The sequence below is a fragment of the Triticum aestivum genome, chromosome 1B (genome assembly GCF_018294505.1).
Source record: "Triticum aestivum cultivar Chinese Spring chromosome 1B, IWGSC CS RefSeq v2.1, whole genome shotgun sequence".
Lineage (NCBI taxonomy): Eukaryota > Viridiplantae > Streptophyta > Magnoliopsida > Poales > Poaceae > Triticum > Triticum aestivum.
This window is the reverse complement of record NC_057795.1, coordinates 67795109-67820603: the sequence shown is the minus strand read 5'-3', so window position 1 is coordinate 67820603 and position 25495 is coordinate 67795109. Positions and strand designations below refer to the sequence as shown.

General features: G+C 44.5%; 2 protein-coding genes and 1 pseudogene across 2 annotated transcripts; all 3 read right to left on the bottom strand.

Annotated features, from left to right (window-relative positions):
* Positions 1-1294: 1294 nt before the first annotated feature.
* On the bottom strand, positions 1295-2356 carry LOC123107630 (uncharacterized). Its single transcript, XM_044529598.1, has 3 exons — positions 1981-2356; positions 1749-1824; positions 1295-1653 (listed from the first exon to the last, which is right to left on the bottom strand). The coding sequence occupies exons 1-3, from the start codon at positions 2202-2204 to the stop codon at positions 1489-1491; spliced, it is 465 nt and encodes a 154-aa protein (XP_044385533.1). The 5' UTR covers positions 2205-2356; the 3' UTR covers positions 1295-1488.
* Positions 2357-5591: 3235 nt separating this feature from the next.
* Positions 5592-20261, bottom strand: LOC123107619 (uncharacterized; annotated as a pseudogene).
* Positions 20262-23844: 3583 nt separating this feature from the next.
* LOC123077272 (uncharacterized) lies at positions 23845-24322 on the bottom strand. The gene is made up of 3 exons (XM_044499520.1): positions 24087-24322; positions 23909-23981; positions 23845-23856 (listed from the first exon to the last, which is right to left on the bottom strand). Exons 1-3 carry the CDS (start codon positions 24320-24322, stop codon positions 23845-23847), a joined length of 321 nt encoding a protein of 106 aa, XP_044355455.1.
* Positions 24323-25495: the final 1173 nt, after the last annotated feature.

Sequence of the window (25495 nt, the reverse complement as noted above, 5' to 3'; positions counted from 1 at the left end):
CGACGGCTCTGGTCTGTGGCGTAGCTTCCTGGAGGCGGCGACGGGGCGTCGGGATCTTGGGTGGTGGCGGTGCCGTTGTCAGCTTGCTGCAGCGTGGCAGCGGAGTCAGCGTTGCAGCGTGCCGGCTACCGCGATGGCGCTGGAGGAACTGGCCTCTGGTGCGACGGCGGTGGAGGTTGTCCCCTCCCGCTCAGCCGCGGTGCTGCCGCCCCCGGCTCCATGCGTTCTCATTTTCTGTCCTCTAGGCTCGCGGTGGTGGCCTTGGTGAGACGGCGTGGGTGGCTTCAAGACCGTGGAGGCGCAGGCAGGCGGGTGGCGTGCTGGGTGGAAGACTCCAGAGGGATTGGGTAGTGGTGTTCGGAGGGTGGGAGAAATCCATGTCGGCTCGTCCGACTCTGATGCGGTGACGCCTGCGGGTACCGCCACCTCTCCTTGGAGGACGTCGGGTGACCCCTTTCACCTTCTTCCTCCGCGTGCCGGGGAAATCCCTAGGACAAGTCCGGGCAACAACGTCGTTGTCGTCGCTCTCCTTCCTGAAGGTGTTGCTTGGTACGCGGCGGCGGCGCTCCGGAGTGTTGGGTGCGTGGTGGGATGACTTCGGAGGGCGCAACGGTGGCGGATCATTCACGTGTCGTCAAGATGCCGTTGTTGGCATTTGTTTCTCTCTTGTTCTTCTTGTTTTATCTTTAGGCTTGATGTGTTGTTCGCCCCAGCAATGCGGTGATGATTGCTTTGTACTACAAAGCGGGAGGAAACCCTATTTCAAAAGGGTCGCGGCATGTCCTTCGTCAACGAATGTTCGGCATGTCCCTGAGCATGAAGTCGAAACCGTAGCATTGTGAGGTGACCCGGCGACAACGATGCCAAGTGATGGGTAGTTTGGGGCAGGTTGGTGCCAGGCGTGCTCTTTCTCCTGTGATACTTGTTGTCCGAGTCAGAACGGCCTAGTCCTTGACGTATTTGGTTGATTGTTCAGGTCGCTAGCCTTCTCGTGTATTGTTTGTTCTGAGGGCTTTTTGTCGGTCGTTTGTGGTGGAGTTGGAGTCGTTCGCTCAGGGAGAAACGATGACAGTGACACTGCTTGACGGTGTTTCACTTTTTGGTGATGACGGGTCTTGTTGGTAGCCAAGTCGGCTACGATGCCATAGCTTGCGGGTGTATTGTAACGATCCTTACCCATGAGTGTGGTCTTTTTTTATATATTAATCAGTTTGTACAACACAATAAACATCCTAAAATTGAATAGAAGAACACGTTTCCCGCAAAGAAAAAGAAGAACAAGAACATATTTTCTTTCTCGAACACGGTAGATATGTTAAGCTACAGAATCCAAATAATACAGAGATAACTGAAGGCAGATGTACTCCAGCACCCTGCACAGTGCAGGCTACCACATCACTACAACCTAAATAACGACCCCTGATAACTGATACGCTCCCGGAATGGGCACTCAACAGACTGAACGCGGAAGATTTCTTCAGCCTGGGTCTAGTAGTACGAGGTGGATAGAGCTGCCAACACCGAGTGATTGTTGGCACGAGCGAAGGAGCTCCTTGCAGACATAATACTACGATAATAAAGTAAATCGCGCCTGATTTTCCCTGAGACCAAATGAAAGAGGACCTGCATCCACTGACTGGGCATGTCGTAGGCCTGCAGCTCAGAAACAATGAGGCAAATGTCAGCAGTTTGCATTGCGTTCTGAGATATGAATCGACGGATAGATAGGAGGCCAAAATGTACGTTACCTCGGATAGAGACGCCTCCTCATCTCGTATCTTCTCCAGGCTCCTGACAAGGTGTTTTACGGCGGAACCAAGCTGGCTGCAGATCAACCGCAAGATTAGCTAGAAATCAAATCAAGCTAAAAATCACACGGCTCGTCGGAGTCGGAGTCGGTTAGAGAGAGAGAGAGGGAGAGAGAGAGAGAGAGAGAGAGAGAGAGAGAGAGAGAGAGGAGGGAGGGAGAGAGAGGCATACGGCTCATGGTCGTCGCAGTCGAGATGGACGTGGCTGTCGCCCACCCCGTCCTCGTCGATGTAGTGCGTTGAGATCGTGATCTTCTCCCCCGGCGGCGAGTCGGCAGGCGGGAACTGGACGGTCATGGTCACCTTCTTCTCTCTGGAGGGATCGGCAGCCTCGAGGCCGGTGAGGGTCAGGAGGAAGAAGACGGAGAGGAGGGTCAGGTGGTAGAGCCGAGCCATGGCAGACTTGGGGCTGAGGAGTGCACAGAACCTACTGGTTGCCTGGTTGCCCTGGTTGCTACTTCAACTGCGTGAGCGAAATGTGGCCGGCCAAGCATGCATATATGGAGGATAGGTAAGAGCAGATTTGTGTGAACCAGGACCCGGGTGTGAACTACTGCTGATGTACGTACAGTTGCCAGTATATATGGTTTTAGAGACATTGATGTTCTTACCCCTACAGACTACAGTGGATCCCAACTACGAGTTTACCTTCGAAAATTAAAAAAGAAAAATGGATTAGGTTTCTAATGTACAAGAGCTAGCTCGGTGCAGAGCTGAGTTCTTGTTTCCACTCACGCAGTGTGCGCCACTCAACTGTCTGTGCTACTTTGCTGTAGGGTGATCATGTAGTACAAGCTGCTACCAGTACTTGCTACTGCTAGTTCAACGTGGGTGTCATCAGCAGCTTATGGTCATAGAGCCGTTCGCCTCAACTGCCCCAAGACCGGCGCCTAGCTGACAGTTTGACGCTGCATGCAGTGCAGGCGGATTCTCTCTCTGACAAAGTAAGTGTGTGTTGAATCAATGCATGTGCTTTCTGTTTGACAATTGAAAGTGGAAACAGACTTTCTTTGCTGCATGCAGTTCGTAGATATTTGCTGCAGCCTTGTGCATATGCCTAAAAATAATAATTTCTCTCAATTATTTCTTTGCTGCAGTTCGTAGATATTTGCTACAGCTTTGTGCATATGACTAAAAAATGATTTCTCGCAATTATTTCTTTGCTGCAGTTCGTAGATATTTGCTGCAGCTTTGTGCATATGCCTAAATCAACACCCCCCCCCCCCCTCACCTTTCTTTTTTGATTTCATGTTTCTTTTGGGGGTTCCGTTCATTGTTGCTTTTGACGTGATTTAATATCCACTTAGTGAAATTTTCACAACAATGATGATATGTCTAACATAAAATGCAACTAGTGATATGCACACCATTTACGATTCATGCCCTTTTGGAAGATTTTCGAGTGTCATGTATAATTGATGCTTAAGCAGACATACATAATTCAAAACCCCATGCATACACCTTGTGCAGACTGATCATGCACGAGTCACCGGTGCTACTCAACTTTGGTGTGATCGATCAACTCATGCATGGAGCGTCTGCCTCAACCGCCTCATGAGAAGTATCGATCACCACCTGATCGAAGTGTGTGTTGAATACATGTGACTTCTGTTTGCTCGTCGGTACAGAGTTGAAACAAATTATTTGTTTCACGCTAAAAGGTTTGTTCATTCATATTTTCTATAACCGAACGAATTTTGCTTTTGCTAATTCTCAGTTGACTAAAATTACAAATTGTGTGAGTCGATCTTAGATGGGAGAGGAGCGAAGCCTCAAGGACGAGATGGGGGCACCGCGGCAAGCGACAGCGAGCCACGGGGACACTAGTAAGACCAAGCCAAAGCTGGTGCAATGCGTCTCGCCGTAGCGTCCTAAGCGGAAGCGAGTTCGAGGCTTGACAGGTGTAGGTGGGGGACCCATTTTTGCTTCGACCCCAATTGGATTAGACAGACCCCGAGACGGGTGAGGCTTTGACAGGAGCTTGCCGAAGGGGAGGCAGGGCGGGTGGAGGCCGGATGTCACATCTTGTGAGTGTGTTATTATAACTTCTACCCGCTTTTCCACGAATTAATCGGACATCTCTCTTTTATTTTTTAATGTAATGAATTGATTCCTAAGATCCAAAATAAGATATATGTAAATAATAAGCCGACTCTGTCATCGTAGCATTATTTTCTGGCGTACGTGGCATTATTAGCTAATGTATCCCTCTGTTTTCTATCTCAATCGCATTTTTATGTCCTTCCCATCTGTTCTTTTTTTACATTTGTGCAGTTATGCTATATTTAATCTGTTTTTTGAGGGAAAAGCCATCATGACGGTTTATATTTCATGTGGAAAAAGAGCTACATCGTTGGTGCCATACAATAGTTCGCGAGGGCTCCGACTTAGTAGCCAAAAGATCAGCCGCCATATTGGCTTCCCTAGGGCAATGACTGAAACTAACAGAAATAAAATTACGGCACAAGAAAGTACATTCCTCATAGATTGCCGCAGCCGGTCCTAAGGAGTTACCGCCTCCTTGCATTATCTGGATAACCTCCATACAGTCCGCCCTGATCTCGACTTTGTTGCAGCCGATGGTGTTTGCAAGCACCAGCCCGTCCTTAAGGCCCCGAGCCTCGGCCGTCGCTGCATCTTGGACAAACGGGATACTGCTCGTGGATGCCGCTACGAAGGAGCCTGTTGAGTCCCGTATGATGGCCCCTGTCCCGCCGGTGCCACTATCAGCATCAAAAGAGGCGTCAATATTGAGGCTAACAAATCCCTCTGAAGGTCTCGTCCATCCATGTCTCTGTATCCTGCCCGCGCCATGCTTCCTTGCCCTCAAGAAGTTTTTGGTTAGAGTCACAATGGCTTGGGCCGATCTTCCAGGTTCCTGAATGGGCTCACCATGGGTGAATCTCCGTCGTTCCCACCATATATACCAAACCGCCACAGCAACCAACTCCTTCATGGGCACGCCCAGGAGCGATGGGACAGCAGCGTTTGGCATTAGCATCAGGTCAGCAAGGACCGAAGATCCCTCCAACTCAGATTCAGACAGCTCATTTATGATGTGTAGCAAGCCTAGCTTTGCCCAAATCTCTTGCACTCTGTTGCATCGAAAGAAAGAATGACGAATACTCTCGCAGTCCGTGGCACATATCGGGCAGTCGGAGATTGTTATCATATGTCGATTGGCCAGTACTCCCCGGCAAGGGATTGCACCATACAAAGCTCTCCAAACATGCACCTTGATCTTTGCCGGTATTTGAAGCTTCCAAAGAGTGCGCCAAACTGGACTAGTACTTGAAGACAATGTGGTATTTGTTTGTCTCAACTTTCGTCCATGTTGGTGATCCCACTCCATATGGTATGCCGTCTTAACTGAGAAAATCCCTGTTTTGTTATAGTGCCATGACACAAAATCGTCCATCATACCTGTAGCGAGAGGAATATTCAATATCCTATTGGCATCAACAGGCTAGAATACCTGTCGGATTAGTTCTTCATCCCAGCATCTGTTCTCCATATCAATAAATTCAGAAACTTTCGTGAGAACAATATTACCTCTTCGGGTCATCACCATTCTGCTTGGGCTGCTAGGGACCCAAGGATCATCCCAAATATTTATTTGCGTACCATCTCCAACTCTCCAAATGTGGCCCTTTTTGAATGTCTGAATCCCACTCCACAGACTCTGCCAAGTGAAAGAACTTCTTTTCTTAAGCGTGCAGTTAAGTAGATCACCATCTGGAAAAGCTCACTAGAGGTCCTTCACCGGACGGAAATTGAGCAGCAAAAAACAGAAGAACAACAAGATATTTTCTTGCCCGAACACGGAAGATTACAAAATCCAAGATATACAGAGACAACTTCTTTTAGGGGTAAATCAAAATTATTGCTCAATAGTAACATTCATAGGATACAAAAATAGGGTCATGAGAAATAGAAAGCCACAAATGACGACCCTTGGACACTTCCACGTTACTACAGCCTAAATAATAGGCCCACTGGACACGCTCGCCGAATGGGCACTGCTGCACGCAGAAGGAACTGCAGCAAAATAGTAAAAGGCGCCTAATGTATTCTCGCTAAGACGAATGTAAAGAGGAGCTACATCTCCAATGCCCACTGAGCACCGTGAAGCTACATCTGAGAAACAATTAGGCAAAGGTCAGTAGCTTACATTTGCGTTCTGAAATCTCAACCAATGGATGAGATAGGGAGGGGCAAAATGTGCGTTACCTTGGATAGGCAGGCCTGCGGATCTCCTACCTTCTCCAGGGCCGAGACAAGGTTTTTCACGGAAAAACTGTTAAATTATGATCTAAATTCTAGTACCGTGTTGGACTAGACGTAGTACAAACGGTGTGGGCCTTTGCGTTGACGTCGACGCGTACGAGTACAACTCGTTTACTTGTCCTCCAAGGACTCTCATGTATTGCCCTCTTATATACCCCATGTAGTCGCACCTCAGACGGTCTGACGTCTCGTGATTGTAATACTCCTTCATCATAGTGATTGCGCCTTCGTGCGTCCGTGGTTTTCTCCCGCAAGGGTTTCCACGTAAAAATCTGTGTCTCTCTGTCTCATTTATTTATCATTATTATCTAACAAGTGGTATACAGAGCCAAGTTACAGATTTTTGAGACGAGAGATTAGGGTTGCGTGCGAGCCGTCGCCCGCGCGTGACCAGGCGATCCGAAGCCGGATCGATTTCCGCTGCTGCCGCCGCAAGTCGCCAAGTTCCAGCTGCCGCTCCTGACCGGAAATTGATTCCACTACAAGCTGACGTTGCTACAGCCGCGTGTCGCCGAGACCACGTCTTCCCATCCACAACACCAAGTCCCGACGCACAGTACCAGTACTAATCCTATTCACGTCAAATCATCAGATCGATTCCTAGTAGTACTACTCCACTTCACGTCAGTTCCTGACGTGAAGTCAAATCAGTTTTTTGGGTTTGCAAATTGCTACGCGTCTACCCGTGAGCCACCAGGTGCTACTATTTCTAATTCCGTTTGATCTGTATATTAAATTCTATCAAGAATTTTTCTATCTGCTTGTACTACTTTGTGTACACAGTTTTATCGGTTCATGGCATCCATGAAGTACGATCTTCCGCTGCTGGACCGTGACACAAGGTTTACCCTATGGCAAGTCAAGATGCGGGCGTTGTTGGCACAGTCCGACTATGATGAAGCACTGGATAGTTTTGAAAAGAACAGAATTCAGGACTGGACTGATGAGAAGAAAAGAATTGACCGTAAGGCTTTGTCAAAAATTCAACTCCATTTGCATAATAATATTTTGCAGGAAGTTTTGAGCGAGAAAACTGCCGCCGCTCCATGGTTAAAGCTGGAAGGGATTTGCATGACTAAGGATCTCACCAGCAAGATGCATCTGAAGCAAAAATTATTCCTGCACAGGTTACCCGAGGGAGGTAATGTTTTGAATCATATTTCAGAATTTAAAGAGATCATATCTGATCTAGCTGCAATGGAGGTTAAGTATGAAGAGGAAGATACTGCTTTAATGTTACTTTGTTCACTGTCGAGTTCTTATACCAATTTTCGAGACACCATATTATACAGTCGTGATACTCTCACACTTAATGAAGTTTATGAAGCTTTGAACTCTAAGGAGAAGATGAAACTAATGGTGCCTCATGATGGTTCAAGTTCATCCCAAGCAGAGGGATTATCTGTTCGTGGCAGGACAAAGGAGAAGAACTCCAATAATGGAAACAGAGGCAAAAGTAAGAACGGCCACAGGGGCCGGTCGCAATCCAGAGACAAGAAGTACTGCAGATATTGCAAGAGAGACGGGCATGACATCTCAGAGTGTTTCGAGTTGCAGAATAAGGAAAAGAGGAAAGGTAACAAACAAGGTGAACATTCTGCTAACGTTGCTCGTGATGATAGTTCCGATGATGCTCTTGTCGTTATTGCTGGATGTGCTGAGACCAATGATGAGTGGGTACTTGACACTGCATGCACTTTTCATATGTGTCCATATAGAGATTGGTTTAATGCTTTTGATTCCACTACTTCTGCTGGTTCCGTTTTGGGTTTTGATAATTCACCATGCAAGATTGAAGGCATAGGTTCTATTCGAATCAAGATGTTCGATGGCATAATCAGAACTTTGACAGATGTTCGGTATATTCCGAAGATGAAGAGAAATCTTATTTCTATGAGTGTCCTTGATGCAAAGGGGTACAAATATTCAGGTGGAGATAGTGTTTTGAAGGTCACCAAAGGTTCCCTTGTTGTGATGAAAGGTGACTTAAATTCGACCAATGGTCTTTATTACCTTCGAGGTTCTACTGTTTCAGGTAACGCTACTCCAGTTGTTTCAAAGAATTCTAATTGTGATGCTGCTAACCTTTGGCATATGCATCTTGGACATATGAGTGAACTTGGTTTAGCAGAGTTAAACAAGAGAGGTCTCCTTGATGGATATAAACCTGGTAATTGAAATTTTGTGAGCACTGTATCTTCGGCAAGCACAAGAGGGTGAAGTTCAATACTTCAAACCATACAACTGAAGGTATTCTTGATTATGTGCATTCTGATTTATGGGGACCATCTCGCAAGAAGTCACTAGGTGGTGCAAGTTACATGCTGACTATTATTGATGATTATTCGAGAAAAGTTTGGCCTTATTTCTTGAAGCATAAATATGAAACATTCTCAGCATTTAAGGAGTGGAAGATTATGATTGAGAGACAAACTGAAAAGAAGGTAAAGATACTTCGCACTGATAATGGTATGGAATGTTGGGGAACGTAGCAAAAATTCAAAATTTTCCTACGTGTCACCAAGATCTATCTATGGAGAGACCAGCAACGAGTAGAAAGAGAGTGCATCTACATACCCTTGTAGATCGCTAAGCGGAAGCGTTCAAGTGAACGGGGTTGATGGAGTCGTACTCGTCGTGATTCAAATCACCGATGATCCTAGTGCCGAACGGACGGCACCTCCGCGTTCAACACACGTACAGCCCGGTGACGTCTCCCACGCCTTGATCCAGCAAGGAGAGAGGGAGAGGTTGAGGAAGACTCCATCCAACAGCAGCACAACGGCGTGGTGGTGGTGGAGGAGCGTGGCAATCCAGCAGGGCTTCGCCAAGCACCATGGGAGAGGAGGAGTAGGGAGAGAGGTAGGGCTGTGCCAGAACTTCGTCTAAAGCTCCCATGCGTCTCCCCACTATATATAGGCGTGGAGGGGCTGGTTTCTTGCCCTCCAAGTCCATTGGGGCGTTGGCCAAGGTGGGAGGAAAGAAATCCCATCATTTCCTTCCCCACCGATTGTTATCCCCCTTTTTAGGGATCTTGATCTTATCCCTTCGGGATATGATCTTATTCCTTCTAAGGGGGGATCTTGGTGCGCCTTGACCAGGGGTGTGGGGCCTTGCCCCCACTACCCACGTTCATATGGGTCCCCCCATGCAGGTGGGCCCCACTCCGGAACCTTCTAGAACCTTCCCGGTACAATACCGAAAAATCCCGAACATTTTCCGGTGGCCAAAATAGGACTTCCCATATATAAATCTTTACCTCCGGACCATTTCGGAACTCCTCGTGACGTCCGGGATCTCATCCGGGACTCCGAACAACATTCGGTAACCACATACAAACTTCCTTTATAACCCTAGCGTCATCGAACCTTAAGTGTGTAGACCCTACGGGTTCGGGAGACATGCAGACATGACCGAGACGTTCTCCGGTCAATAACCAACAGCGGGATCTGGATACCCATGATGGCTCCCACATGTTCCACGATGATCTCATCGGATGAACCACGATGTCAAGGACTTAATCAATCCCGTATTCAATTCCCTTTGTCTATCGGTATGTTACTTGCCCGAGATTCGATCGTCGGTATCCAATACCTTGTTCAATCTCGTTACCGGCAAGTCACTTTACTCGTTCCGTAACACATCATCCCGTGATCAACTCCTTGGTCACATTGCGCATATGATGATGTCCTACCGAGTGGGCCCAGAGATACCTCTCCGTTTACACGGAGTGACAAATCCCAGTCTCGATCCGCATAAAACAATAGATACTTTCGGAGATACCTGTAGTGCACCTTTATAGTCACCCAGTTACGTTGTGACGTTTGATACACCCAAAGCACTCCTACGGTATCCAGGAGTTACACGCTCTCATGGTCAAAGGAAGAGATACTTGACATTGGCAAAGCTCTAGCAAACGAACTACACGATCTTTGTGCTAGGCTTAGGATTGGGTCTTGTCCATCACATCATTCTCCTAATGATGTGATCCCGTTATCAACGACATCCAATGTCCATAGCCAGGAAACCATGACTATCTGTTGATCACAACGAGCTAGTCAACTAGAGGCTCACTAGGGACATATTGTGGTCTATGTATTCACACGTGTATTACGATTTCCGGATAATACAGTTATAGCATGAATAAAAGACAATTATCATGAACAAGGAAATATAATAATAACACTTTTATTATTGCCTCTAGGGCATATTTCCAACAGTCTCCCACTTGCACTAGAGTCAATAATCTAGTTCACATCGCCATGTGATTAACACTCACAGGTCACATCGCCATGTGACTAATACCCAAGAGTTTTAGGTTTGATCATGTTGCTTGTGAGAGAGGTTTTAGTCAACGGGTCCGAACCTTTCAGATACGTGTGTGCTTTACAAATCTCTATGTCATCTCCTAGATGTAGCTACCACGCTCTATTTGGAGCTATTCCAAATAACTATTCTACTTGGAGCTATTCTAAATTGTTGCCCCATAATACGTATCCGGTATCTCTTCTTAGAGCTATCCGGATAGGTGTTAAGCTTGCATCGACGTAACCTTTACGACGAACTCTTTTACCACCTCCATAATCGAGAAAATTCCTTAGTCCACTAGTTACCAAGGATAACTTTGACCGCTGTCTGTGATCCATTCATGGATCACTCTTGTACCCCTTGACTGACTCATGGCAAGGCACATTTCAGGTGCGGTACTCAGCATGGCATACTGTAGAGCCTATGTCATAAGCATAGGGGACTACCTTTGTCCTTTCTCTCTATTCTGCCGAGGTCGAGCTTTAAGTCTTAACTTCGTACCTTACAACTTAGGCAAGAACTCCTTCTTTGACTGGTCCATCTTGAACACCTTCAAGATCATGTCAAGGTATGTGCTCATTTGAAAGTATTATTAAGCATTTTGATCTATCCTTATAGATCTTGATGCTCAATGTTCAAGTAGCTTAATCCAGGCTTTCATTGAAAAACACTTTCAAAATAACCCTATATGCTTTCCAGAAATTCTACGTCATTTCTGATCAACAATATGTCAACAACATATACTCATCAGAAATTCTATAGTGCTCCCACTCACTTCTTTGGAAATACAAGTTTCTCATAAACTTTGTACAAACCCAAAATCTTTGATCATCATCAAAGCATACATTCCAACTCCGAGATGCTCACTCCAGTCCTTAGAAGGATTGCTGGAGCTTTGCATACTTATTAGCATCTTTCGGGATTGACAAAACCTTCCGGTTGTATCACATACAACCTTTCCTCAAGAAAATCGTCGAGGAAACAATGTTTTGACATCCTATCTGCAAGATTTCATAAATAATGCAGTAATCACTAATATAATTCCAACAGACTCTTAGCATCGCTACGAGTGAGAAAATCTCATCGTAGTCAACTCCTTGAACTTGTCGGAAAACATCTTAACGACAAGTCGAGCTTTCTTAATGGTAATTCTTACCATCATTGTCTGTCTTCCTTTTAAAATCCATCCGTACTCATTTGCCTTACGACCATCGAGCCGTTCTGCCAAAGTCTTCACTTTGTTTTCATACATGGATCCTCTCTCGGATTTTATGGCCTCAAGCCATTTATCGGAATCCGGGCCCACCATCGCTTCTCCATAGCTCGTAGGCTCATTGTTGTCTAGCAACATGACTTCCAAGATAGGATTACGTACCACTCTGAAGTAGTACGTATCCATGTCACCCTACAAGGTACGGTAGTGACTTGATCCGAAACTTCATGATCACTATCATAAGCTTCTACTTCAATTGGTGTAGGTGCCACAGGAACAACTTCCTGTGCCCTGCTACACACTTGTTGAAGTGATGGTTCAATAACCTCATCAAGTCTCCACCATCCTCCCACTCAATTCTTTCGAGAGAAACTTTTCCTCGAGAAAGTACCTGATTCTAGAAACAATTCCTTATTGCTTTCGGATCTGAGACAGGAGGTATACCCAACTGTTTTGGGTGTCCTATGAAGATGCATTTCATCCGCTTTGGGTTCGAGCTTATCAATCCTGAAACTTTTTCACATAAGCGTTGCAGCCCCAAACCTTTAAGAAACGACAACTTAGGTTTCTCTAAACCATAATTCATACGGTGTCATCTCAATGGAATTACGTGGTGCCCTATTTAAAGTGAATGTGGTTGTCTCTAATGCCTAACCCATGGACAATAGTGGTAATTCGATAAGAGACATCATGGTACGCACCATATCCAATAGGGTGCAACTATGATGTTCGGACACACCATCACACTATGGTGTTCCAGGCGGTATTAATTGCGAAACAATTTCCACAATGTCTTAATTGTGTGCCAAAACTCGTAACTTAGATATTCACATCATAGACATTTTATCCTCTTGTCACAATGATCTTCTACTTCACTCTGAAATTACTTGAACCATTCAATAATTCAGACTTGTATTTCATCAAGTAAATATTCTCAACATCTACTCGAATCATCTGTGAAGTAAGATCATAACGATATTCACTGCATGCCTCAACACTCATTGGATTGGATACATCAAAATGTGTTACTTCCAACAAGTTGCTATCTTGTTCCATCTTACTGAAAACGAGGCTTTTCAGTCATCTTGCCCATGTGGTATGATTTGCATATCTCAAGTGATTCAAAATCAAGTGAGTCCAAACGATCCATTTGCATGGAGTTTCTTCATGCATATACACCAATAGACATGGTTCGCATGTCTCAAACTTTTCAAAAACGAGTGAGTCCAAAGATCCATCAACATGGAGCTTCTTCATGCGTTTTATACCATTATGACTTACATGGCAGTGCCACAAGTAAGTGGTACTATCATTACTATCTTATATCTTTTGGCATGAAAATGTGTATCACTACGATCGAGATTCAATAAACCATTCATTTTAGGTGCAAGACCATTGAAGGTATTATTCAAATAAATAGAGTAACCATTATTCTCTTTAAATGAATAACCGTATTGCGATAGACATAATCCAATCATGTCTATGCTCAACGCAAACACCAAACCTCGATGGTAGAGGGAGCGTGCGATGCTTGATCATATCAACATTGGAAACACTTCCAACACATATCGTCAGCTCACCTTTAGCTAGTCTCCGTTTATGCCGTAGCTTTTATTTCGAGTTACTAACACTTAGCAACCGAACCGGTATCTTATACCCTGGTGCTACTAGGAGTACTAGTAAAGTACACATTAACATAATGTATATCCAATATACTTCTATCGACCTTGCCAGCCTTCTCATCTACCAAGTATCTAGGGTAATTCTGCTCTAGTGACTGTTCCCCTTATTACAGAAGCACTTAGTCTCGGGTTTGGGTTCAACCTTGGGTTTCTTCACTGGAGCAGCAGCTGATTTGCCGTTTCATGAAGTATCCCTTCTTGCCCTTGCCCTTCTTGAAACTAGTGGTTTCACCAACCATCAACAATTGATGCTCCTTCTTGATTTCTACTTTCGCGGTGTCAAACATCGTGAATACCTCAAGGATCATCTTATTTATCCCTGATATGTTATAGTTCATCACGAAGCTCTAGCAGCTCGGTGGCAATGACTTTGGAGAAACATCACTATCTCATTTGGAAGATCAACTCCCACTCAATTCAAGTGATTGTTGCACTCAGACAATCTGAGCACAAGCTCAACGATTGAGATTTTCTCCCTTAGTTTGCAGGCTAAGAGAATCGTCGGAGGTCTTATACCTCTTGACGTGAGCACGAGCCTGAAATCCCAATTTCAGCCCTCGAAACATCTCATATGTTCCGTGATGTTTCGAAAACGTCTTTGGTGCCTCTACTTAAACCATTTAACTGAACTATCACGTAGTTATCAAAACGTGTATGTTCGATGTTCGAAACATCCACAAACGACGTTTGGGGTTCAGCACACTGAGCAGTGCATTAAGGACATAAGCTTTCTACTGTCCGCATAATCGCTGCTGTCAACTTTCGACTATATTTTCTCTAGGAACATATCTAAATAGTGGAACTAAAGCGCGAGCTACGACATAATTTGCAAAAGGTCTTTTGACTATGTTCAGGATAATTAAGTTCATCTTATGAACTCCCACTCAGATAGACATCCCTCTGGTCATCTAAGTGATTACATGATCCGAGTCAACTAGGCCGTGTCCGATCATCACGTGAGACGGACTAGTCATCATCGGTGAACATCTTCATGTTGATCGTATCTACTATACGACTCATGCTCGACCTTTCGGTCTCCGTGTTCCGAGGCCATGTCTGTACATGCTAGGCTCGTCAAGTTAACCCTAAGTGTTTTCGCTGTGTAAAACTGTCTTACACCCGTTGTATGTGAACGTAAGAATCCATCACACCCGATCATCACGTGGTGCTTAGAAGCGACGAACTGTAGCAACGGTGCACAGTTAGGGGAGAACACTTCTTGAAATTTTGTAAGGGATCATCTTATTTACTACCGTCGTCCTAAGTAAACAAGATGCATAATCATAATAAACATCACATGCAATTATATAGTTGTGACATGATATGGCCAATATCATATAGCTCCATTGATCTTCATCTTCGGGGCTCCATGATCATCTTTTCACCGGCTTGACACCATGATCTCCATCATCATGATCTCCATCATCGTGTCTTCATGAAGTTGTCACGCCAACGACTACTTCTACTTCTATGGCTAACGTGTTTAGCAATAAAGTAAAGTAAGTTACATGGCGTTGTTCAATGACACGCAGGTCATACAATAAATTAAGACAACTCCTATGGCTCCTGCCGGTTGTCATACTCATCTACATGCAAGTCGTGAATCCTATTACAAGAACATGATCAATCTCATATATCACATATCATTCATCACATTCTACTTGGCCATATCACATCACATAGCATACCCTGCAAAAACAAGTTAGACGTCCTCTAATTGTTGTTGCATGTTTTACGTGGCTGCTATGGGTTTCTAGCAAGAACGTTTCTTACCTACGCAAGACCACAACGTGATATGCCAATTGCTATTTACCCTTCATAAGGACCCTTTTCATCGAATCCGTTCCGACTAAAGTGGGAGAGACTGGCACCCGCTAGCCACCTTATGCACCAAGTGCATGTCAATCGGTGGAACCTGTCTCACGTAAGAGTACGTGTAAGGTCGGTCTGGGCCGCTTCATCCTACAATACCGTCGAAACAAGATTGGACTAGTAACGGTAAGCATATTGTACAACATCAACGCCCACAACTACTTTGTGTTCTACTCGTGCAAAGAATCTACGCAATAGACCTAGCTCATGATGCCACTGTTGGGGAACGTAGCAGAAATTCAAAATTTTCCTACGTGTCCCCAAGATCTATCTATGGAGAGACCAGCAACGAGTAGAAAGAGAGTGCATCTACATACCCTTGTAGATCTCTAAGCGGAAGCGTTCAAGTGAACGGGGTTGATGGAGTCGTACTCGTCGTGATTCAAATCACCGATGATCCTAGTGCCGAACGGACGGCACCTCCGCGTTCAACACACGTACAGCCCAGTGACGTCTCCCACGCCTTGATCCAGCAAGGAGAGAGGGAGAGGTTGAGGAAGACTCCATCCAACAGCAGCACAACGGCGTGGTGGTGGTGGAGGAGCGTGGCAATCCAGCAGGGCTTCGCCAAGCACCATGGGAGAGGAGGAGTAGGGAGAGAGGTAGGGCTGTGCCAGAACTTCGTCTAAAGCTCCCATGCGTCTCCCCACTATATATAGGCGTGGAGGGGCTGGTTTCTTGCCCTCCAAGTCCATTGGGGCGTTGGCCAAGGTGGGAGGAAAGAAATCCCATCATTTCCTTCCCCACCGATTGTTATCCCCCCTTTTTAGGGATCTTGATCTTATCCCTTCGGGATATGATCTTATTCCTTCTAAGGGGGGATCTTGGTGCGCCTTGACCAGGGGTGTGGGGCCTTGCCCCCACTACCCACGTTCATGTGGGTCCCCCCATGCAGGTGGGCCCCACTCCGGAACCTTCTAGAACCTTCCCGGTACAATACCGAAAAATCCCGAACATTTTCCTGTGGCCAAAATAGGACTTCACATATATAAATCTTTACCTCCGGACCATTCCGGAACTCCTCGTGACGTCCGGGATCTCATCCGGGACTCAGAACAACATTCGGTAACCACATACAAACTTCCTTTATAACCCTAGCGTCATCAAACCTTAAGTGTGTAGACCCTACGGGTTCGGGAGACATGCAGACATGACCGAGACGTTCTCCGGTCAATAACCAACAGCGGGATCTGGATACCCATGATGGCTCCCACATGTTCCACGATGATCTCATCGGATGAACCACGATGTCAAGGACTTAATCAATCCCGTATTTAATTCCCTTTGTCTATCGGTATGTTACTTGCCCGAGATTCGATCGTCGGTATCCAATACCTTGTTCAATCTCGTTACCGGCAAGTCACTTTACTCGTTCCGTAACACATCATCCCGTGATCAACTCCTTGGTCACATTGCGCATATGATGATGTCCTACCGAGTGGGCCCAGAGATACCTCTCCGTTTACACGAAGTGGCAAATCCCAGTCTCGATCCGCATAAAACAATAGATACTTTCGGAGATACCTGTAGTGCACCTTTATAGTCACCCAGTTACGTTGTGACGTTTGATACACCCAAAGCACTCCTACGGTATCCAGGAGTTACACGCTCTCATGGTCAAAGGAAGAGATACTTGACATTGGCAAAGCTCTAGCAAACGAACTACACGATCTTTGTGCTAGGCTTAGGATTGGGTCTTGTCCATCACATCATTCTCCTAATGATGTGATCCCGTTATCAACGACATCCAATGTCCATAGCCAGGAAACCGTGACTATCTGTTGATCACAACGAGCTAGTCAACTAGAGTCTCACTAGGGACATATTGTGGTCTATGTATTCACACGTGTATTACGATTTCCGGATAATACAGTTATAGCATGAATAAAAGACAATTATCATGAACAAGGAAATATAATAATAACACTTTTATTATTGCCTCTAGGGCATATTTCCAACATGGAATTCTGTTCTAAGCAATTTAAGAATTATTGCAAGTCTGAAGGCATTGTCAGACATTACACCGTTCCTTATACTCCTCAACAAAACGGTGTTGCTGAGCGTATGAACAGGACCATTATTTCCAGAGCCCGTTGCATGTTGTCCAATGCACGTTTGCATAGGCGTTTTTGGGCTGAGGCCGCTTCCACTGCTTGTTATCTCATTAATCGTTCACCATCTATTGCTCTTAATAAGAAAACTCCAATTGAGGTATGGTCTGGTTCACCTGCTGATTATTCACAGTTGAGAGTTTTTGGTTGCACTGCTTATGCTCATGTTGATAATGGAAAGTTGGAGCCTAGGGCTGTTAAGTGCATCTTTCTTGGTTAAAGTCTGGTGTTAAAGGTTTTAAATTGTGGAATCCTGAAACCCAGAAGGTTGTTATTAGCAGAAATGTTATCTTTAATGAATCTGCTATGTTACATGATGTTTCATCTACTAATGTTCCCGTTGAGAGTGAACAGCAGCCTACTATTCAGCAGCCTACTGTTCAGGTGGAGCATGTTATTGAAACAGGTGATACATCTGGTAATGAAATTGTTGATGCACATGATGAACCCGTCGTTGATGATGAACATGTCACTCCCACTCCAAATCAGCCTATTGTTCCACCCAGTTGGAATCTTGCACGTGACAGAGTTAGACGGGGTATTAATAAACCTGACAGGTTAATTGAAGAGTGCTATATTGTTTCTTTTGCTTTATCTGTTGCAGAGGAAATTGAAGGTAATGCTGAGCCTTCTTCATATTCCGAGGCTATTATTTCTGGTGACAGTAATAAGTGGATGACTGCTATGCATGATGAGATGGAATCACTTGAAAAGAATGGCAGTTGGGATTTAGTAAAATTACCTAGAGAGAAGAAACATATTCGTTGCAAGTGGGTTTTCAAGAGGAAAGAAGGTGTTTCTCCTAATGATGAGACAAGATATAAAGCAAGGTTAGTTGCTAAAGATTATAGCCAGATTCCAGGTATTGACTATAACGAAGTCTTTTCTCCTGTTGTGAAGCATAGCTCTATTCGCACTTTACTTAGTATTGTTGCCATGCATGATCTTGAGCTTGAACAATTGGATGTTAAAACTGCATTCTTACATGGAGAATTAGAAGAGGATATTTATATGGAACAACCTGAAGGTTTTATTATTCCTGGAAAAGAAAAACTTGTTTGTAAGTTAAAGAAATCTCTTTATGGATTGAAGCAATCCCCGAGACAGTGGTACAAGAGATTTGACACCTTTATGCTCTCTCAAGGTTTCAAAAGGTCTAATTATGATAGTTGTGTTTATTTGAAAACTGTCAATGGTTCAACTATTTATTTGCTCCTTTATGTTGATGATATGCTTATTGCTGCAAAGAGTATGTCAGATATTGATGAACTAAAGAAGCAATTGAGTAATGAATTTGAGACGAAGGATTTGGGTGCAGCAAAGAAAATACTTGGCATGGAAATATCCAGAGATAGACCATCTGGAAAAGTGTATCTCAGTCAGAAGGGATATATTGATAAAGTTCTTCGTCGTTTTAATATACATAATGCCAAGCCGGTGAGTACACCGTTAGCTGCACACTTCAAATTGTCATCAGCTTTATGTCCTAAGTTAGATGCAGATATTGAGTACATGTCTAGAGTTCCCTATTCGAGTGCAATTGGTTCACTTATGTATGCCATGGTTTGTTCTCGTCCGGATTTATCATATGCATTGAGTGTTGTCAGTAGATACATGGCTAATCCTGGAAAAGAGCATTGGAAAGCAGTTTAGTGGATTTTCAGATACCTGCGTGGTACTTCTAATGCTTACTTAAAGTTTGGGAAAACTGGAGATGGACTTGTTGGTTTTGTTGATTCTGATTTTGCTGGTGATTTGGATAAGAGAAGATCGCTCACAGGTTATGTTTTCACCATTGGTGGTTGTGCTGTGAGTTGGAGAGCAACTTTGCAGTCTATTGTGGCTTGTTCCACTACTGATGCCGAGTATATGGCTATTTCTGAGGCATGCAAAGAAGCTATCTAGTTGAGAGGTTTGTACATTGAGCTTTGTGGAGATTCATCTTGCCCTACCATATTTTCTGACAGTCAAAGTGCCATATATCTTACAAAGAATCCAATGTATCATGAGAGGACAAAGCACATTGATGTTAGATTTCACTATATTCGAGATGTTGTTGCTGAAGGTGATTTGAAGATATGCAAGATAAGTACTCATGATAATCCTGCTGATATGATGACAAAGCCAGTTCCGACCAATAAGTTTGAGCTTTGCTCAGGCTTAGTTGGTATTTCTCATTAGTCCTATGGACTTTGACGCACAAGGTGTTTATGCTCATTTGGATGGAGTTATTCACTTTCTTCGACTACTGGAGGGAATTTGGATCAAGGTGGAGATTGTTAAATTATGATCTAAATTCTAGTACCGTGTTGGACTAGACGTAATACAAACGGTGTGGGCCTTTGCGTTGACGTCGACGCGTAAGAGTACAACTCGTTTACTTGTCCTCCAGGGACTCTCATGTATTGCCCTCTTATATACCCCATGTAGTCGCACCTCAGACGGTCTGTCGTCTCGTGCTTGTAATACTCCTCCATCATAGTGATTGCGCCTTCGTGCGTCCGTGGTTTTCTCCCGCAAGGGTTTCCACGTAAAAATCCGTGTCTCTCTGTCTCATTTATTTATCGTTATTATCTAACAAAAACGATGCTGCAGATCGACAGCAGGCTTAGCTAAAAATTTATTAAACCAAGCAAAACCACAAGACTCATGGAGTGTGTGCTTTGTGAGGATGAGTTGGAGACAGAGACAAAGAGACAGAGAGACATACGGCTCGTAGTCGTCGCTGTCGAGATGGAAGTGGCTGTCGCCGACCCCGCCCTCGCCGACGAGGTGCGACGAGATCGTGATCTTTTTTTTTTTGCGACGAGATCGTGATCTTCTCCCCCGAGTCTTCAGCCGGGTACCGCACGGTCATCGTCACCTTCTTCCCAACCTTCTTGCCGACCTTCTTCCCTCCGGACAGATCAGCAGCCACGAGGCTGGTGAGGAGCAGGAAGAAGAAGACGGAGAGGAGGGTGAGGTGGTAGAGCTGAGCCATGCCAGACTTTGGGATGAGGAGTGCACAGAACCTACTGCTTGCCACTTCAACTGCGTGAATGAAATGTGGCTGGCCAAGCAAACGAGAGAAGCATATATGGACCGGATATAGGTTAGAGCAGAGCTGCGTGAGCCGCGTGTGAACAGCTGCCGATGTACTGTTGGCCGTTGCCAGGGAGGCAATTCATACTAACTGGTGTTCTACCGTGAATTCCAATTGCAATTTTACCTCGCTTATCTAACATGATGATTTTGCCTTCTCAATTGAAGATACCATTTGCCCCTTGCTTACACTCCGTTATTCGGCATCGGATTAAACAACTTTTTAGATATGGGAGCATATTCCAGAAAATAATAATGACCAAACTGCCCCCAAGCTTGCTTATCCACAGAAAATGCGGCAGTGTCAAGGGTGGTGCGGCATGCCGACGGAGGCTAGGTGATCGCGGGCGTGCGGCCTAGTTGCGACACGGGAACATGGGAGAGGCACATTTTTTTGTCAAAACTTGAATATGCGAATAATGTCAAGTTTTATTATCAAATATGTTTGGAAATACGCCAAAGTGTTATCCAAATACTCGTATAAAAATTACAATAAAAACACAAAGTTCAAGAGAAAGTCCCCATGGGCAAACTAGCCTTTTTACAATGAAGCTGACACCGTGCGTTAGTTGCTCTCAACAGAATAGGGGCAGAGCAATTCATAGATTTGAAAAAGCAGGTGCAAAAATACGAAGCTGTATAAAGGGGGGCATGGAAGAGGCACAATTTTTTTGGTCAAAACATGAATAAGCCAATAGTGTCAACTTTTGTTGTCAAATATCTTTTGAAATACGCCAAAGTGTTGGCCAAATAGTTGATGACAAAATGAGCGTAAAAACTCAAATTTCCAGAGGAAGTCTACACGGGCAAACTTTTACAAATACTTGATGGCAAGCCACGCAGTGCGCGCCACTCAACCGTCAAACAAATATCAGCAGTGCATGTGCCCCAAAAGTAGTAGCAGCGGCAGCTGCATCAGTGCATTGTGTGCGCCGATCTACTGAGCCGTAGTGTTGCAGGCCGTAGGGTGTGATCATGCATGTAGTACCAGCTGCTACAAATGTCCCAAGACCGGCGCCGATCTGACAGTTTGATTCAGAGTGTGTGTTGAATCAATGCATGTGCTTTCTGTTTGCTTGCTCGTCAATGGAGTAGTTTGAAGTCAAAACAGACGTCTTGTACTCTTGCTTCCGAGTAGAAAGCTCTGCTTTGGGGGAAATTGCTGTAAGAGATTGTTCATGCATATTTGTAGCATGCAGCTTAATTTGTACCTACCAAAATGATTTTTTCATTTGGTTTAGCCCTCTTTACCTTTATTTTATCCTTTTTGTTTTTTCCTATACACACTATTTCCTTTATTGTGTATGCATTTCATATTTCTTTTGTGGTTTTCACTATTGCTTTTGATGTCTGTAATTTAATATCTGTTTAACTAAAATTTCACAACAATGATGTTCGATGTTTCTTACCAAAGAATGATTTGTGGGAACATCGTTTACGAGTCACTGATGCTACTTCATTTTTTAACATGGTGCAACGTAGAAGTTCACATATGTGCACATGCACTCCCCCTATGAACGCACGCACGCACACACTACCCCTATGAGCATCTCCGAGATACTTTTTCGGCTTGAGAATTGGAGATTGACGAAGTCACCACAGACACCTCATAGTCCATGGGAAGTTGTACTCCCACTGAATGAACATCGCCGAAAAGTATGAAATAAATTCAGGAAAATGCGAGCACCAATGCAAAGTCTACTACTTGAACCTTGGTGGGTTGGTTCCACCACTTGATTCAAAATTTGACCTTTCTTCCTCCTCTTTCACACCCGAATTGCAGCCTCCTCCCCATCTCTTTCCCCCGCTCAAACCCCTCTCTAAAGCATTCATATCGGTGACATTTATCCATGGATTCGGTCATTTCCCATCCGGTGAGGTAACCTCTCACATCTCCCACGATTTGGTTGGCTGAAATTCATTTGTTTGGTGGCATTGGTCAAGTGTGCCCAAATTCTAGTTTTGGGAATTTCTCCCAAATCCACTCTTGAAGTGGTCACAGAGACGTCAATATAATTTTTGTGATGTGTAGTAAGCACTAGGCTTAGTCATATATTTACGATCTGTGACATCAATGAACCAGGGTTAGGGTTAGGGTATGTGTTAGAGGGGGAATAGATGTAATGGCATGGCCTATTATAGATATTTATTCCTTGATGCTATATTCTTGCGAGGTGCTTTAAATATTATGCGGTAGATTTTTCGTTGATGCGGTATGTTTCTTGCCATTGTTTTTAGATAGCCACACTCATTAATGTTCATTACATGGACAAGGCGACTTTTTTGAGTAACAATGCCAAGATTGTTGACAATGATGAGAAAGTGATGGCATGTGTGACAACTCTTCAGTCTTGATGAGTTGTGGAAAGAGTAAAGAGTTTTGAATTGGATGGACCTGTCTGCAAGTTCTAGTTATGATGAAGTTCAAGCAAAAATTTGTAATATTTCCTATTTGTTCATATGTGACTGCATTTGAGTGTCAACACATTGACCATGGTGTTGCGTAGTTCAAACAAAACGATGCCTTTTGTTGCATTTCGGAAAAAGGGTCAGATTTGGTTAAACATTTCGAACAGGTTCAATTTGTGCTACAGTTTCCCCAAAAGGTCAAATTTCTGATTTTGGCCTGGCGTGGCGAACTTCATATTGTGATTGAGCATGGTTATTATCCCGTTATGCATGCGGTTTTGGGTAGTGTTCTCCTAGTGCATTCAACTTAACTATGTTGAGGTATGCTTTGAATTGTTGGTTGGAGTAGGCTATTGGATAACTCACAGAGAGATGGTAGCCCTGGTGCTAATTAATTGAATTGTTGGTTGGAGTAGGCTATTGGATAACTCACAGAGAGATGGTAGCCCTGGTGCTAATTAATTGAATTTTGGTTGCATTCTTAATTTTCTTCTCTCTTACGGTCATAGGTGCTATTTAACTAGTTGCTTATGGCATCTTGTGTTTGAATTTATGTTATATTTAGTTAATGTTTTTCTAAAGCACAATTAATTTCCTCCGGTTGACAGAGATTTAGCAGAAAATGCATAAAATAGAAGACACAAGAATACAATTTTCTTTCTCGAACGAACTGAAAAGAGTTTCACATGATCGTCTCTTATGCTAAGCGACACACACAATCCATGAGAGATACTTGAAGATCGACATAAGCAAGCACCCTGCTGATAGTCTGATACTACAGAGATACTTGTATTATACCTCACTACTGCTACCTCTCCGACTGGCACTGGTTACTGATAGAGAGTACAACAATATGGAAGTACAACCAGAAATTCTCCCTTACCGATAGTCTCATACTACAGCACAAAGTAAAAGGCGCCTAATATATTTTGCCTGAGACGAAAAGAGGAGCTCCTTCTCCAATCTCCACTGAGCACTGGACATGCAACCATCCACCACGCTGAGCACCGTACGTGAAGGTCCACCTACTACTAGAGCTGAGAAGTAACGAGGCAAAGGTCAAGGTCAGCACTTCACATTGCGTTCTGAAATCAGCAAGAACACGGAACAGGGTGGGGCAAACTCAACGTTAGTTACCTCGGATCGAGACTCCCGCGCATCTCGTATCCCCTCCAGGGTCGTGATAAGGTACTTCATGGCGAAACCGAGGCTGGAATTCAATCGCAAGCAGCAACCTTAGCTAGAATTTTTTTTTAAAACAAAGCGAAATCACACGGGTAGAGAGAGAGAGAGAGAGAGAGAGAGAGAGACGTACGGTTCGTCATCGTCACAGTCGAGGTTGAAGCGGCGGTCGCCGCCCCCGTGCTCGTCAACGTAGTGCGCTGAGATCGTGGTCTTCTCCCCCGGCGGCGAGCCCGCGGCCGGGTATTGGACGGTCATGGTCACAATCTTCCCGACTTTATTCCCTCCGGACAGATCAGCAGCCACAAGGCCCGTGAGGAGCAGCATGGAGAAGACGGAGAGGAGGGTCAGGTGGTGGGGGCGAGCCATCTCTCTTGTCTCTTGGCAGACTGGCTAGGGACTGAGGAGGAGCGAGCGAGCTTGCACAGAAGAACCTACTGCTTGCTACTTGGCCAGCCAAGCAAGCGAGAGAAGCATGTATATATGGACAGGTATAGAGCAGGACTGAGTACTGCTGTTGCCAGTATGGTTTTAGGGGCTATCTCACCATTGATGAACTTCATATTCAAACTAGGGGCATGAACGCAAAAGCCCTCTCACGTGGTGCACGCCATGCATCTGTTACCCCTCGGTGCACAGCTGAGCAGATAAAAGACGATGGTACCCCTCGGTGCAGAGGTGAGGTCTTGTTACTGCGCGTGACTTTGTATGGCCAGCCACGCATTGTGCGCGACTCAACCATCAAACAAATACCAGCGGTGTGAGTGTGTGCTCAAAAAGAAGCAGCAAGAGCAGAGTGTGTACGGGTGCTCGATCGTCTTGAGTCAAGAATAGCTGAAACAATTAAAAATAATAACAGGACAATTATGTAAGATTTGAATTACAGTGCTTCAGTATAGGTGGGAGATGTTCGAAGTTCTAGATTTGTTCAGCCACTGAGATTCAAACACAAATTTTCACACACTTCAAACACAAACATAGGCAACATATCCCTTTCACTTTCCTTCTCAATCTATCTCCATAGGATGTTTACACAAAACATGTCAACCCATCGATCTACGCATTGTTGAAACGGTTCTCGCCGTACATCTAACATCGACCCATTTTTGCAACACGGCAGAAGTACAGTTTATATACTACTATTACAAAAAATTATCTGTCCATCATAATTAAATATTTAACACAATATCATCTTTGTTTTCATTTGCTCTACATATTTTTTGCGCGGGGGGGGGGGGGGGGGGGGGGGGGGGGGGGGGAGAATGTATTACTCAAGAGCAAATCAGTTCTTTCCTGCACATACTAGGGATATTGTTGGGCCCGGATTGGATCCAAACAACAGTACATCCTCCATCCTACCAAAGTTTGCTAAGGAATGACTGACATTATTCTGCTCTCGACTAATATGAGTAATAACACACTCCCTTTCACCCTTAAGTCTCTTCACTTCTTGCACTACCATAGCGTATTGAGAGTGATCCTGCTCCTTAGAATTCACCATCTGCATGGCCAGAAAACTGTCACATTCAACAATGATCGGGA

Coding starts and splice junctions, on each gene's coding strand:
- LOC123107630 (XM_044529598.1), bottom strand. CDS start 2,204: ATGGCTCGGCTCTACCACCTGACCCTCCTCTCCGTCTTCTTCCTCCTG. Junction 1,825..1,980: donor GACTGCGACGACCATGAGCC/GTATGCCTCTCT, acceptor GTTGATCTGCAG/CCAGCTTGGTTCCGCCGTAA. Junction 1,654..1,748: donor AGGAGGCGTCTCTATCCGAG/GTAACGTACATT, acceptor TCTGAGCTGCAG/GCCTACGACATGCCCAGTCA.
- LOC123077272 (XM_044499520.1), bottom strand. CDS start 24,322: ATGGCTCGCCCCCACCACCTGACCCTCCTCTCCGTCTTCTCCATGCTG. Junction 23,982..24,086: donor GACTGTGACGATGACGAACC/GTACGTCTCTCT, acceptor ATTGAATTCCAG/CCTCGGTTTCGCCATGAAGT.